Source organism: Pongo pygmaeus, chromosome 12 (assembly GCF_028885625.2).
Source record: "Pongo pygmaeus isolate AG05252 chromosome 12, NHGRI_mPonPyg2-v2.0_pri, whole genome shotgun sequence".
Lineage (NCBI taxonomy): Eukaryota > Metazoa > Chordata > Mammalia > Primates > Hominidae > Pongo > Pongo pygmaeus.
This window is the reverse complement of record NC_072385.2, coordinates 122,209,264-122,225,567: the sequence shown is the minus strand read 5'-3', so window position 1 is coordinate 122,225,567 and position 16,304 is coordinate 122,209,264. Positions and strand designations below refer to the sequence as shown.

The 16,304-nt window shown below is 43.8% G+C and overlaps 1 protein-coding gene across 11 annotated transcripts in view; it reads left to right on the top strand.

The window, feature by feature from the left end:
* LPIN1 (lipin 1) overlaps nucleotides 1-11,289 on the top strand; it is a 105,044-nt gene extending 93,755 nt beyond the window's left edge. For all 11 annotated transcript variants that reach the window (XM_054475699.1, XM_054475706.1, XM_054475700.1 and 8 more), the window contains 3 exons: nucleotides 3,013-3,127; nucleotides 4,292-4,395; nucleotides 8,512-11,289. In XM_054475699.1, coding sequence (XP_054331674.1) covers nucleotides 3,013-3,127; nucleotides 4,292-4,395; nucleotides 8,512-8,671 — 379 coding nt within the window. In that variant the 3' untranslated portion in view covers nucleotides 8,672-11,289. The remainder of the gene's footprint in view (nucleotides 1-3,012; nucleotides 3,128-4,291; nucleotides 4,396-8,511) is intronic.
* Nucleotides 11,290-16,304: the final 5,015 nt, after the last annotated feature.

Below are 16,304 nucleotides of genomic sequence, written 5' to 3'. Positions count from 1 at the left end.
GTTACTCTGACATCCTAACACTAACTATACATTTAAAGTGATCCTTTTCATTTCCTTATTTAAATATCATTGTCCAAGGTATATTGCTTTTTCCCTGGGAGGAATTATTTTTAAAACCCTAAATCTCATAGTTGATACATCCTCATGGAAGGCCAGGGTGCTCCAGTGGCAAATGGCCACCAGCCTGGTCCTTCCTAGGGCTGCCATCAAGCCAAAGCCATTCCATGTGCTAACTGTCCTGTGGAGTTCTCTAGAATTGCTAGCGAAGTCTGCCCTAACACAAATGACCTTCCTTTTTGTTTTTTTAATTTTACTTTAAGTTCTGGGATCCATGTGCAGAACATGCAGGTTTGTTACATAGGTATACATGTGCCATGGTGGTTTGCTGCACCTATCAGCCCATCATCCAGGTTTTAAGTCCCGCATGCATTAGGTATTTGTCCTAATGCTCTCCCTCCCCTTCCCCCCCAACCCCCTGACAGGCCCTGGTGTGTGATGTCCCCGTCCCTGTGTCCATGTGTTCTCATTGTTCAACTCCCACTTATGAATGAGAACATGCAGTGTTTGGTTTTCTGTTCCTCTGTTAGTTTGCTGAGAATGATGGCTTCCAGCTTCATCCATGTCCCTGCAAAGGACATGAGCTCATTCTTTTTTACGGCTGCATAGTATTCTGTGGTGTATATGTGCCATATTTTCTTTATCCAGTCTATCATTGACGGGCACACAAATGAGCTTCCTTAGCACAGCTCTTTAACTGGGTGCAGTTCTGATTTTACCACTAGGTTTTGAATTAGGATGAAGGAGGGGAATGTAGTGGGTGGATATGCATGTGGTGCAGTCGGCAAAAACAAGCCCTCAGCACAGGGTGGCGATCACTTAGCCTTTGTCAGGAGTGCTGTGAGCATCTTTTCCCAGTTCATAGCTTTTAATGAAAATAAACTTAGTTTTATGTCATTGAATGTATTGTTTCCTCTGTAGTTGTGCTTTTTGTGTATCACCAAAGTCTTCTTTGACCTGTGGGCATGGAGACAGTCCTCCTGGATTTTATCTGAAGGTGTTGCTTTCACACTTAGGTCTATAGTCCACTAAGAATGGATTTATTTAGGTAGAATGAAGTAGGGGTGCAATTTAGTTTTTTTTTTCCTATATGGATATTCATTTGTCCCCACACCACGTGCTAAAAAGACTGCCCTGGCTGGGCGCAGTGGCTCACGCCTGTAATCCCAGCACTTTGGGAGGCCAAGGCAGGTGGATCACGAGGTCAGGAGATGGAGACCATCCTGGCTAACACGGTGAAACCCCGTCTCTACTAAAAATACAAAAAGTTAGCCGGGTGTGGTGGCAGGTGCCTGTAGTCCCAGCTACTCGGGAGGCTGAGGCAGGAGAATGGCGTGAACCCGGGAGGCAGAGCTTGCAGTGAGCTGAGATTGCGCCACTGCACTCCAGCCTTGGTGACGAGTGAGTCTCCATCTCAAAAAAAAAAAAAAAAACACCAAAAAAAAAACTGCCCTGTCCTTGCTGCTCCAAGATGCCATTGTGGTCATAGAGCAAGTATCTGTGAATGTGTGGTTCTGTGTTGGGGCTTTCTGTTTTGTTCCACTGGCAAAGGCCTGGACGAATTGGCCAAGGCCATAGTGTCCCAGCTCCCACAGCTGCAGAAGCTCCTCACCTTCCCAGCATCGGAAGTGCTAGGCCTGGCTTTCTGCTTGTTTTCGTAGCTTCTAGACTCAAATTTCATCAAAACACCCAAGATTCTGTTATGAGTTTGATTGAAATTGCAGCGAATCTGTAGAGCAATTTAGGAAGAATTAATATCTTAAAATTATATTAGATCTTCCAATTCAAGAGTCTAGTCTGTTCTTCATTTGTTTAGGTCTTTCCTAATATATTTCAGTAAAGTTTTATAATTTTAGCTGTAAAGGTCTGGCACATCTTCTGTTAGATTTATTTCTAGACATTTTATATTTTAAAATTTGATTTAAAATACCATTTACACAATTACCTTTTCTGTTTGTTTCTGATGCAGGAAAATGATGCGATTAATTTTTGTACTTTTTTTTGGTACATTGACTTGTTAACCTTATTAGAGTCTTTTTAATTCTGGTAATTCATGTGTAGGTTCATCTTTTTAATGTGCATATTTGTTTTTTGTGATGACAATTTTTTCCCCTAATTCTTTCTAATATGTATAACTTTTATTTATTTTTCTTACGTTATTGCATTTGATAGGACAGGCAGTACAGCAGTGAATTGCCATGATGATACAGACCACCCTTATTTCACTGTTAATAAGATGTTCACTGTAGGTTTTTTTAGTATTCCCTTCTATTCCTGGTTGGAGTTCTCATCTGGATTAGATGTTAAATTGTATCAAATCCTCTTTTTAAATTTAAATATTTTTAAAAATGAATTTTAAGTTGGGAGGTAACTGGTATCAAATACCCTTTTTGTATCTATTGAGATGATCATGTTTTTCTCTTTTAACCTGATAATGTGTTATATTATATTGATTTTAAATATTAAATTGCTATTTCATTCCTGGAATAAACCCAGCTTTTATACATTGCTACAATTTGCATACACACACACACATACACACACGTATATATATATTTTAGAATTTTTGCACTTACATTCACAAATTAGATTGGTTCACACTTTGCCCATACTTTTCTTCGTTAGGTTTTGTTTTTAAGGTTATGCTAGCCTCATTGAATTAATTTGGAGATGTTCCTTTTTGTTTTTATGCTCTGTCATTCTTTGTTCCCTGGATGACCAGGATAACTCTTGGTGAAATGGCTCATCCTTGGTGTTTTCTTTGTAGAAAGACTTGAAATTACGGGTTTACTTTCCATCTCCTGCTTTTCTGGGATGTCTCAGCTGCCTGACACACACTAAACTTTTGAAGATTTGAGTTTTCTTAGTGTTGTGGCAGCTTTGTCAGCTAAAAACAGTTTGATGCTAAAGGAAGCTTAGCCTCTCATGTTAATCTGTTATTTATTTGTTTAACAGAGAAGTGATTGAAAAGAAGCCAGAAAAGTTTAAAGTCCAGTGTTTGACAGACATCAAAAACCTGTTTTTCCCCAACACAGAACCCTTTTATGCTGCTTTTGGAAACCGACCGGCTGTAAGTAGTAGATTGGGTATAGAAGAACCCTTGAAATGACTGCCTTTTCTGGTTGCTGTCATCTGAAAGCCCTATCCGAGAACCATATGTAGAGTCAGATTCTTATCCTAGAAGCAGTAGCCTGGTGAAGAGCCACTTGCTCACATCTGAAGGCAAGGGGATTACAAATCATCTTATGGCCTCCAGGGTTCTTTGAAGGTTGGCAGATGGGTCAAAGCTTGAGATGTGGAACTTAAAACTCCAAATTTCAAATTACTCATTAAAGCAGTAAAGCAAGAACATTTAATCGGATTAGGTTCTTTCTACCAGAAGGGAACCGCAAAATCAGTCCTAACCATGATGGCGAATTCAGCATCTCACTTTTTTTTTGTTTGTTTGTTCTGTTTTTTCTTATTTATTGGTTTATTGATTTATTTATTTATTTTATTATTATTATACTTTAAGTTTTAGGGTACATGTGCACAATGTGCAGGTTAGTTACATATGTATACATGTGCCATGTTGGTGTGCTGCACCCAGTAACTCGTCATTTAGCATTAGGTATATCTCCTAATGCTATCCCTCCCCACTCCCCCCACCCCACAACAGTCCCCAGAATGTGATGATCCCCTTCCTGTGTCCATGTGTTCTCATTGTTCAATTCCCACCTATGAGTGAGAACATGCGGTGTTTGGTTTTTTGTCCTTGCGATGGTTTACTGAGAATCACGTTTTAAGTGTCTAGTGTTGTCTCATATCATGAAAGAAGCGCTTTGAGATTTTGCACGTATTGCCCACATTTACTGGAAAGCTAAGTATTCTAGAGAATGTAGTTGGGTACTAACTGCTCCATCAGAAAGTCCTACTTTTGAAAGTTATGAGAGATTTTCATGAAGTAGGAATATGGGTCAAAGAATAACCTGAAGGAATGTTAGAATTGTGGGGACGTGATAGGTTGTCTTTTCTTTAACTCAGTCCTTGAACAGATGAGGGAATTGAGGCCCAGAGAGCAAAACTAATTGAATAGTTTCCCATCAAAGGATATTCTTTCACTGCACCCCTTTGAGGTAGAGCTCTGGTTAATGAAAATTTGATATTTCATCAAATCAGAAATACCAGGGACTTGTTTTTACAATGAACTCTTTTTTTTCTAATGAACACTTTAAATCACCTTTACCAAATATAGGATGTGTATTCATACAAGCAAGTAGGAGTGTCTTTGAATAGAATATTTACCGTCAACCCTAAAGGAGAGCTGGTACAGGAACATGCAAAGACCAACATCTCTTCGTGAGTATTGTACACGTTTTATGTGATTATGATATCAGTACTATTATCTTAAAACGGTGCTTCCCAGTTTGCGGTGTACCTTTTCCCCTTTGCTGCCTATATGTTAATCTCTAATTCTTACAATGAAAAAATGTATTTTAACTCCTTGTATTTTGTCCAAAATATAATTTTTAGACAACTGGAATTAAATCAGATCCCTTCTGGGTCTAAAATTTAAACTCGTGGTTAGAGTCTGCTACAGAATGGAATTGAATGAAATTGAAAACTAGTAGTTTAGATTTGCCAAGTTAGGTTTGAAAGCCTAGAATGTGAATGAGAAATATAACCAAACTGAAATATGTGAAGCTATATTTAAAGATGAGGAACTGTATATCTCTTCACATACCAAATGTTTCTTACCAGAGACATTGCTGTGTAATTGTTAAGAATTCCCTTCATATTTTTGGTCAAAGCCCAGTTTTCCTGATTCGGTGGTCTAAATGGGATTACTCTTTCTAATGAGGCATCGTCATGTGCTCAGAATCACTCTTGACTTTATCCTGTCCCCCTCGGGTTCCTAACTTATTAGGATGGAGAGCATTTCCTCATTCCATGTTGTTGGGAAGTTGGCCCACTGGGTGACATCAGCCCAGGCCGACCCTTGTCTTCCTGCCTTGTCTATTTCAGAGACTACACCTCTTCTGGTCTGGTCTGTGCAGACCTGGAAAAGAGCCTCTGGCAGGCCAGGCACGGTGGCTCATGCCTGTAATCCCAGCACTTTGGGAGGCTGAGGCGGGCGGATCACCTGAGGTCGGGAGTTCGAGACCAGCCTGACCAACATGGAGAAACCCCGTCTCTCCTAAAAATAGAAAAATTAGCCGGGTGTGGTGGCGCATGCCTATAATCCCAGCTACTCCGGAGGCTGAGGCAGGAGAATCGCTTGAACCCGGGAGGCAAGGTTGCTGTGAGCCCAGATCGTGCCATTGCACTCCAGCCTGGGTGACAGAGCTAGACTCTGTCTCAAAAAACAAAAGAGCCTCTGGCCTTAGTGGCCCCAGAGAGCCTGAGGGGTTCCTCTTTATCTGGAAGAGTTAGACTGGAGAAGTTTGGTTCTAGGAGATTCCTATGGATTGGTTTTCTCCATGTAGCTCCTGTGGTTTGAGATAGAGAGATAAGTTCCCTCTAGGGCAGATTTTTACTTTCAAGATGGTCCTTATACTAGTTGGATTCTAATTGATTGTCAATAGGGCAGTTCTAGGCTAACAGGAGTCCTGGGGCTGCCCCACAAGACTCCTCTCACCCTGCAGTCATGCCAGTACCCAAGCAGTCCTCAAGGTTTGTGCAGAGAGAGGAGAGGATGGAGCCAAGGCCCTGTTCCCTCCTGCAGAAGGCGAGGCAGTGCCAGGCTGCTTCCTGATTGGCAGAAAAACAGCAGGAACTTGATTCCTTTCTTAACCCTTCCTTGCGGTTTCTGCCCCCTCCACTGTTCTAAGTGGCTGACTGTGACAATGTCTCGTTCCCGCTCCCCTCTCATTCCCCAGGCTGGAGAGGACCTAGTGGGTTTCTATTTAGGATCTGTGTTATAGTCTGTTTTCATGCTGTTAATAAAGACATGGATCCAAGGCTGGGTAATTTATATAGGAAAAAGGATTTAGGCCGGGCGCGATGGCTCATGCCTGTAATCCCAGCACTTTGGGAGGCCGAGGCAGGTGGATCACCTGAGGTCAGGAGTTCAAGACCAGCCTGACCAACATGGTGAAACCCCGTCTCTACTAGAAATGCAAAAAAAAAAAAAAAAAAAAAAAAAAAAAGCCAGGCATGGCAGCTTGCCCCTGTAATCCGAGCTACTTGGAAGGCTAAGGCAGAAGAATCACTTGAACCCGGGAGGCGGAGGTTGCAGTGAGCCAAGATCACGCCACTGCCCTCCAGCCTGGGTGACAGAGTGAGACTCTGTCTAAAAGAAAAAAAAAAAAAAAAAAAGGGGAGCCTCACGATCATGGTCAAAGGAGGTAAGGAGGATCAAGTCATGTCTTACATGGATGGCAGCAGGCAGAAAGAGAGCTTGTGCAGGGAAACTTCCCCTTATAAAACCATCAGATCTCATGCGACTTATTCACTATTATGGGAACAGCATGGGAAAGACCTGCCTCCATGATTCAGTTAACTTCCACTGAGTCCCTCCCACAACACGTGGGAATTCAAGATGAGATTTGGGTGGGGACACAGCCAAACCATATCAGGATCAAAAAGAACTTTCAACCAATGAGACACTGTCCAGGAATGGGAAAGTGGCAGGTCTTGCCATGAGGTGCACGGAAAGAGGGACTCCAGCATCTGAGAGGGTTTGGCTAGGTGGCCTCTGCAGTCATTGCATTGACTGAGGGTCTAGGGTTAAAATGCACTCCTCGCCCATGGCTTGGCCTAGGGTGGAGCTCTGCAGACTTTACTCATTGCCAGGGGATGTTGACGTTTTACACCTGGACTGGAGGCGGGGTTGTTCCTGTGAGAGTAAATCTCCTCCCCCAGGAAGCTCACATTTCTCTGGCACTGAACTTGGTATAGCTATTTCTGAGCCAAGTAGATGCTTGTCATTCAGAACTGGGACAGTCATCTGAAATGTCTTCAGAGACTGGGGCCACACAGCGGGAGCAGCTCAGTTCTTTCTCCCTTTCGTTTGTGAGTGTCTGTGCTTACTGCCTGCTCAGGAGGAGCACTGTGTGTGGAGGTCGGTCTGGGGGAGGTGCACAGATGGAACTCGGCCTGGCCGCTCAGGGAGTGTGAGAGTGGGTTTGGTTCCAGTGCCCACCGCAACCTTGTAGTCAAGCCTGCAGAGAGGGGCCCTGCTGCCGCAGCCACAAACCTCAGACAAATAAGCCTTAAAGCCGGGAGGTATTTTAAAAATCTGTCTGTTTGTTTGAATCCCAAGGAAAGACATAACTCTTGGTTTTGTATTAGGAGACATCACTTTGCCATTTTATGCAAACACACTGTTTCTCAGAAGTCCTTTGGAGGCCCTTTATGAAATATAGACACTCAGCCTCATTTAATGTATTATTTTATACCTCAGAACATGCACACTTCTGGAGTCTGGATTTTGAAAGTTCCTTTAGGTTCTTAGCAATTTGGAACTAGACACGGATCAGTGACTGTCAAGGAGGAATCTGGGGATGGCTGGCAGAGGGCTGGGTGTGCCAGAATCCCAGTTTGGAGGTGCCTGGAGGTCTGAACATGCATATTCAATATAGCAACTTTCTTTTCATAGTATAAGCCACAGAAACTAACATGGAACATATTTTTGGGCATGCAAATAAAAGAGAGCAAGAGAACGTTTTAGGAATCATTGGGAAGCCCTGCTCTAATTCAGCTCCACAGACTATAAAGACGAAGAGCTCCGAGAGGGCAAGACAATTGTCCAAGGTTACAGCAAGCAGGAGAGCCCAGGTCTCTTGACCGTCATGCCTACCAGGACTTTTTTCTCTAAGATGTGTTGATAATTTGTCGTTTAGATACATTTGAGCACCCAGTATACATTATTTTAATGTTGCATATCTTATTTTATTTAATTATCCTTAAAACTGTGGCATAGTTTTTATTTTCCTCCCTTTACAGTGGAGGAAATTGGCTTACAGAGGTTATGCCATTTGCCCATGATCACGCAGCTAGTAAATGGCAGAGCTGAACATCAAATTAATGTCTCTTTAACCCCAGGACTGACCCAGGTCCTTTTCACTATGCATTGAAGCAATCTCTGTCTGGTGCTCCAAAGATGTGCCTTGTCTGTGATTCTTCCCCCGATGTCCCATATGTGACCCTTGCAGCAGTCGCTATCCCATGGCCATGCTGACTTCCTCCTGCCGTCTTTTGCTTGGCTGTATCCCCTTTACCTGTCCTTCAAGTGAAGTCAGGTCCCACCCACCTCTTCCCCAGAGCCTTCTCTGATGCCTCGTTTGCATACTCTTCATTTTTATCTCTCATTTTCAATTAATCGATAACAAATTATTCTAGAATGACTTCAGTCATGTCGATAAGTAGGCGGTCCGCTCCTTGAGGTTGTAGATCTCTCTTGACTTCTTCGTGCAGCCCTGGGTGCATAGCTGGTGTCACTCAGTGGCAGTGACAATGTCCCTTTCCTTCCAGGTATGTGAGACTCTGTGAAGTAGTCGACCACGTTTTCCCGTTGCTGAAAAGAAGCCATTCTTCAGACTTTCCCTGTTCGGATACCTTCAGTAACTTCACCTTTTGGAGAGAGCCACTGCCACCTTTTGAAAACCAGGACATTCATTCTGCCTCAGCGTAAAATGTCCCAAGCAGTCTCTTGCCAGCAGTGCAGAGCCTGGTTGTCACCCATTAAAGGATAGGTCTCCCTGGAGTGCACAGCTCCACCTGGGAGCCTGGCGCGTCATCATTGGCCTGACAGCAGAGAGAATTGAGAAGCATTTCTCCCCTGCCCCACCCCGGGGCTGACATTTCTAAGCAAGATAGGAAGGGAGCACTTTCTAGGTGAGGAGTTGGTCGCATTTGTACCGTGAAAAGCATTCCTCAGTTGTGGCTTAATGCCAGTTACGACGCTGCCTTTCCGGCCTGCTCCAGCAAGTAGCTGTTGGTTCATGTGCAGTCTGGGGCTGTGAAACCTAGGCAGAAGGTGGCTGTCTGAGGGCTGTCCCCTCCTAGGACAGGGTCAATCAAGGAATGCCAGATGTGCACGGTTTTTGGCAAAGTAGGGGGCACATTTCCATTATAGCAATGTTAGTGCCACCACCTTCTGAACACAGTGGGGAGGGCTGTGAAGGCTCATGTGACCTGGATCTGAGGTCTCTGCTAGAAATCCAGACGTCACCGGGTCCAGGCTTGGCCTCAGACTTGGCCTTTTGGATGGGCCCCTTACAGTATTTGCTGACTAGTCTCATTTTTAGGTGATAAGTTTTTCTTTAATTCCTTTGGTTAAAGATAGTCTATTTAATTGGCATATCTCCCCCCAGTTTTTGTGGCTCAAGGCTGGAATATTTATGCCTTAGTGTATCTATGGCAGACATTTTATTGAGAATGCGCTTTATCTAGCTCATGGTAACTTTGCAACGCCTTAGATTAAAATGATAGTAAATATTACTAAGGCAGTATTTTGAGTGAGTTTGACACTGCCCGCTTCCTTCCATCCAGCAAGGTGGTGCTGACCATGTGGTCTTGGGCGCACTTATGCCAAATGATAATGATATTGACTTCTACTGGGAGCTCTCCGAAGAAACTGGTTGGTTTTAAGAAAATAGTTTCAAGAAGTTAAACTATATTCTTTTAGATATTATTTATTGTTTTACTCTGATTAGGTTACTGTGCTAGGCATTTTAGTCATATTCTTTCTATACCACTGTCATTAATATATTAAAAAGATATATGTGTTAGACTATCCAAAGGGCCTTACTCTCTCATTCTCATAGACTGACCTTCTTTTGGAATTTATGAGTCATTTATTTTCCTTAGTTTTTTCCACTCAAATTAAGGGCAAGTGAAAAAGTAATAATTTGAGTGGCATTCTTTAAGCTGACAGAATGTGATTCTTTCACTTATTACACTGGCTTGTGGACAGAACAATTTGAAAAGTGAAAGAATTATTTTGGTAAAAGATTTTGCTTTATTTTTTGAAGCATTATTTTTTTAAAGAGTGTTTTACTCCAACGATTGAAACATTTTCCTATTTAAATTTCATTGTTAGAATCACAGGAGGCAAAAAATGGAACAGTTGAATGAAATTTTACTCTTTCTGTGAAAGAAAATCCACAGAGTTGTTGCCTCCGTTGTAGTTGGTGGGCCCTGTTAGCATCGGATGCCTTTGCCAGATGGTTTATGTGGACACACAAAGGCAAACATAGATCTGCCATCGATTGCAGATTTCTCTAGAAACACGGATGTGCATGTGCAGATTCCCTTTTGGAGGTATTAAAAATAATTAAAAATAGTCCTGCCTGAGGTTGCAGTGAGCCGAGCTTGCACTACTGCACTCCAGCCTGGGTGACAGAGTGAGGCTCTATGTCAAAAAAGAAGAAAAAATAGTCCTGCCTTAACTAACTCCTCTGCGCTTGTTCACTAGTAACCTAAAGAGGCTATATTCATTCTTTATGCAATGAAGGTATTTTTGAGTGAATTTTAGCTGCTCTGAACTAAGTATAAGCTCATGGGCCTGCAAAAGTTCACACAGTTTCTCCTTTGCACCCGGGAGGAACTTTGGCTGCGAGAATGGGGAGGTGTATCCCTCATGCAGTTCGCATCCGGGCAGCCCTCTGCAGTAGCACACTCTGCAGGTGGAGTTTTCAGAGGATGCAATTTTGGACCCCGAATTTTGATGTACCTTAAACTTCCACATCACCGCACCCTGAAACAGAGCATGCTTTCCGGAAAGTCACACTCTCAGATCTGTGTCAAGTTAACGTGAGCCCTGGCAAGGCTGGCATATTAACATCTGCCTTCTGGCTTCTGAAAGTGAGATTTGTATATGGGCTGCACTCACGCATATACGAGTTGGTTTATCTTTGTGTACATGACTATAACCCAGTGATGTTGAGGTCATGTGCTGGAATGCTGTATTTGGACCACACGTTTCAAAGTTGCCCTATGGAAAAGAATCCCACTTAGTGACAAGTCATCAAATGTTTGTCACATGTGATGAAGAAAAATATGTATACTTGGCATAGAGAAAAATATATACCTGGTACATTGGAGAAAAATAATTACACTTTCAAAGAGAATTCCCTTTGCAATTTTATGTTTGGATCACCACTGTAAGCACATTTTATTTACATTTGATCTGTATTTGTATATGCTGGTGCAATGATAAAAATCACTGTAATACTTTATTGTGTTGTACTGGATGCAAAGCTAGAAAATATTGCAATAAATGAGACCGATGAAAGACTTCTCTGAAAATCAGGTGTGTGAATTTTAAATAGTTTTTGGTAAGTTACTAAGTTGTTGCTTTTTCTGGGGTGTGTTATCAAGCATATTCTAAAAAAAATCTTCAGGCTATGAATTGTTCACTATTTGGAATAAATGTTTTTCCTGATGTTTTAAATTTAAATGGGTAAAAGACCAACCTTCTCTATGCACTTGGGAAGGATGGGAGGGGTGAAGAAAGAGAGGAGAAGGCTGTACCCGGGATCCCTCCCTGCCCTGGTGGGATGATTCAGGAGTAGGGAGGTTTCAATCAAGTGAATTTCATGAAGTGCCTCCCAGGGCCTGGCCTAGAATCGGTGTTTAGCACATGGGGGTTCCCCAGCCTCACATCTGCTGTCCTCATTTTTTCGACTCTTCTCTGTGGTAAACCCCAGATTCATTTTTCATTTTGAATGAATCAAAATCCTTGACTAGTGCAGTCATATAAGCTGAAAACTGTCATAATTCCTATTGATTTTACATGTCAGCATGGCTGGAGGCTTCCTATTGGTTTACCTGCATCAGCCTAAGCGTTTTTGGAATAAATGGAAAGGTATTAGCCCCCTAAAATGCAACATAGCTGGCCAAGATACTAGGCCGAATTCCTAATGAAGCCCAAATCCAAACAGTTCATCTCTAGGTGCCTGTAGAATTAATGCTTTTGTATCTTAAAAAACAAAACCTTCTAATTTTGTTGAACACCATCACGGATTTGTTCCAACTCAGACTTCAGTGCGCGGGCTCTTTTATCTATAAAATAAAAATTTGTCTAGACTATTGTCTTTGGCCTGTGGATTCCCACGTGCTGGCGGAGCTCTGGAGGCAGCTCTCGTGTTCAGGGGAAACGAGCTCGGGGGCTTGGATTTCCCCAGCGTCTCAGCTGTGATCGCCTGAATGTTTAAAAGGCTTTACAGCTTGGTTCTCAAACACTGATACATCAGCACTCTTGCATCGGAAGCCGAGGAAGGTTGACGATGGGGCCATTGACCATCAGCATCGGACCCCAGAGTGCTCTTTCCAGGAAAAGGGAATGCACGTGGCCCTACTACAGCCCTAGAACAGGGGAACTGTCCTGGAGGAAAGTTAAGTCGGCCCCTTCTTAAAAAATTAAAAAACTGGCTCCTAAAGGCTGGGCGTGGTGGCTCACGCCTGTAATCTCAGCACTTTGGAAGGCCAAGGCAGGCGGATCATCTGAGGCCCAGGAGTTTGAGACCAGCCTGGTCAAACATGGTGAAACCCCGTCTCTACTAAAAAAAAATATAAAAATTAGCTGGGCGTGGTGGCATGTGCCTGTGATCCCAGCTACTCAGGAGGCTGAGGCAGGAGAATCACTTGAACCCGGGAGGTGGAGGTTGCAGTGAGCTGAGATCACACCACTGCACTCCAGCCTGGGCAACAAGAGTGAAACGGTCTCAAAAACAAAACAAAAAACTGGCTCCTAGAATAGAAACTTGGTGTGGCCTAATCCACTGCTCCAGGAGAGGTTTGTCCATCTCCACTCACATTCGTCTGCCTCTGCTCTTTATTACTTAAAGACTATTTTATTATTATTTTTTGGGGGAGACAGGGTCTTGCTCTGTTGCCCAGACTGGAGTGCAGTGGTGCGATCATAGCTCACTGTAACGTTGAACTCCTGGGCTCAGGTGATCCCCCGGCTCAGCCTTCAAGTAGCTAGGACCACAGGCACATGCCACCACACCTGGCTAATTTCTGACCACTCCCGTTTGTATTTTATATTTTGTCTTCAGACCTAGTTGGGGGCAGCGCTGTGCCCCATCTCTGCCTTACACTAAGAGAAAGTGGTGAAAATGCCAGTAGGTTTTCTGCCTTTCTGCTTCCAACCCCTTTTTGAAACTCCTGCTGTATCAAAGGTGGTGATCAGTGTCACTTCTATTGCAAGCCAGGCAGGGAGCTTGGTACCTGAGGGAAACCAGAACATGAACAGACAGAAGCTGACCCTGGAAGTCAACAGGCCCAACTGGCCACCGGGGGGCACAATCGCTTTTGGTTTGGCAGCACAGCCTTTAAAAAAAAAAAAAAAAAAGTCCCCGCTTTGACAAAGGCCCCTTCCCGGGTAGTGCTGGCCTTGGAGACCAGCCAGGCTGTGGATCCGACTTGTGGGCAGAGGGGGGAGTTCCTCAAGGGGACTGTTTTGGTACCAACGTGCCTGCAGTTGGCACAGCCCAAGGTCAACAACACTAACTGGCTGGAAAGGGCGCTGTATGGCTGTGTTTGTTCAGGTCTAAAAACCATTTAGATCTGCAGTTCTCAAAGCCTAGTCTGCAGTTCCAGCACTAGGTAACTTGTTAGAAATGCAAATGCTTGGGCCCTTACCCTAGACCTGCTGAATCTCACCGTGGGCCTGGGGCCGGGTTATCTGTTTTAAGACGTCCTTCAGGGGATTCTGCCTCACGTACAAGTTGGAGAAGCAGGGTTTAGATGATGCAGTGGAGGCCCTGCATCCTGCTCCGGGGTAGCCTCTTCAGTATTGCTCAGCTCACATCTGACTTCAATTTGGCCTGGCCAGAGCAATGCTCACTGCCCAGAGCTCACAAAGATCTGCCCCAGGAGGGAAGCCACTGGAAAGATTGTCTTCCCCCGGCCACTCCTGAAAAGGAGCTTGGAAACCCAGTACAGGCGCTTGCTTGAGTCACAAGGTGTCGTTGTGATCCTTTGCACCACGGCTTCCAGCCTGAGACACCTTCCCAGGGATGTGGGCCAGCCCAGGCTGGGAGGGGATTCCAGGCCGTGCAGTGTGAGTGTGTGTGTGTGAGTGTGTGTGTGTGTGTGTGTGTGTGGCGGAGTTTGGAAGGGGTGTGCCTGTGAAGGAGCAGGCCTGGGCTGTGCCCAGATTGCTAATGGCTCCCTTCCTCCCCCAAATTGTTGGAGCCTGGAGGTGCCTGTCCTGATGCCAGCGATCTTTTCGTTGGTGCAGGAAGTCCATTCAGCCCTGCATTGCTTTTAATGAGTTTTGCAAGCAAGTGGCCTCTTCCTGTGACTCATTCTGCCTTTTGTGCACCGGAGATTGTGGTTTTAAGTTTCACTTTGGAAAGTAACCACCACTTCTGCTGCTTTCTCCCTGTTGGAATCTGAACAAGTTACATTCATTTTGCAACAAAGAAATGTAAATGTAGGAGCCGCCAGTCATATTTCTGCTCTGATTGTAAAAACATCCTTTTCCGAGATGGTTGACAGAGCCAAGCTAAGAAGAAATGGTTTATATTTTCAAGTAACACATTCATTTGGGAACTCCATATTTCCCGCTCCCCCCACCCACCAAGTTTGGTTTTGTTCTTTGTCTTATTGATTCATATTTCAGGGAGATCCTAAAAAATAAACAGTGCTTGTTGGTTGAGTGAGGCGGTTAACCTCTAGTTTATTGAAAGAGACTTCATTCTGGACAAAAGTTTGTGTTTTTCCTTCGTGCAGTACACAGAGGATGACCATAAGGATAATTTCTTGTACAGTAAAATGTTTTTCCTTCGGACCTTCCGCACAAATCCGCTTATGGTATCCGAATAGATGAATTTCTTAGGATTAGCGAGTATATGTTAAGTGGACAAATATTATACAATATTTTTCCTCAAATTTAAATAATGTAGGCATATTTAAAATGTTAGTGTCAAACTAAATTTTTTATATAACTTTATTTAAATATGTACAAACATTATCTTATAGCATTATAAAACCAAAATGCTTTTAAGTACAGATAAAACTGTAGTGCTAATCAGCTGGACACGGTGGTTCATGCCCAGCATGAACTCTCAGCACTTTGGGAGGCCGAGGTGGGTGGATCCCTTGAGATCAGGAGTTTGAGACCAGCCTGGCCAACATGGTGAAACCTTGTCTCTACCCAAAATACAAAAATTAGCCAGGCGTGGTGCCACGTGCCTGTAATCCCAGCTACTTGGGAGGCTGAGGCAGGAGAATTGCTTGAACCCGGGAGGCAGAGGTTGCAGTGAGCCAAGATTGCGCCACTGCACTCCCTCCTGGGCAACAGAGTGAGACTGTGTCTCAAAAACAAAAACCAAAACAAAACTACAGTGCTAATAGAGTTCAAATTAATATTAATGGTACATGGTGGAAAGTGCTGATGTATTGAAGCTAGTGAAATGATGTTGGATTTGGGCTTATAATAGATGTATCTGTGCTTTTTGTTTCATTTGTCAGCTTGATTCTTCTGACTTGAGCACAGTGGACCACCATTAAAATCATCATTATAACACTGACTTCTGCAAAATGCGGTAGTGAAAAAGTTCTTATTCCATACTGACATCTACATTGACTGTCAGTGAACTGTTGTGAACTTTTACACCAAGGATGGGATCTCCTTGATCCATTGCCTCACAGGACAAATGTGGCACTGACTTGGATTTGGGGACTTTAAAGTTCAGCCAGACTTCATTGTCCTGATTTTCTCTTTTTGAAGTGCTGTAAAGCCTTGGTTTGGAGGTTACATGATCATTTCGCTTACTCAAATCCTTGGCACACTTAGGGATGTAAATGGAGCGGTTCTGCACTCCGATCCATCCTTGGGCAAAGGCTCAGCGGTCTCATGGGGGAGTAGAGCTGCTCCTTCCATGGGGAGGAGAGAGGAGCAGGTGAAGATACCTGCAGGAAGCCACTTCTAGACCTGCATGTGCTCTGCCGCCCTCCAAATCACATGGAGAGGCTGGGTGTCTAAAGGAATGGGTGGGTAATCCTATTTTTAGAGAGCCAAAGCAATTTTACAACTTCTCATAATGGTTTTGCTTGCTTTGGGAGCAAGCTGGTGGATGCGTAGGTGATAACGTTTGGATGGATTTTTGGGGGCCCTGGGATGGGAAGCAGCTTTCTTTGGGGATCAGGGACACTGGTCTGGGTACCTCTCATTCCCACAGGCACCTTCTGTTGCAGGAACAGGGTCAGGGTGTGAGGTAGTTAAGCAGTCTCAAAAGCATAAGGTCTGACCTGATTCATGAAGTGCCTGGAGAAAAGATGAGGGAAGGGATATTAGCATGACACCTCCA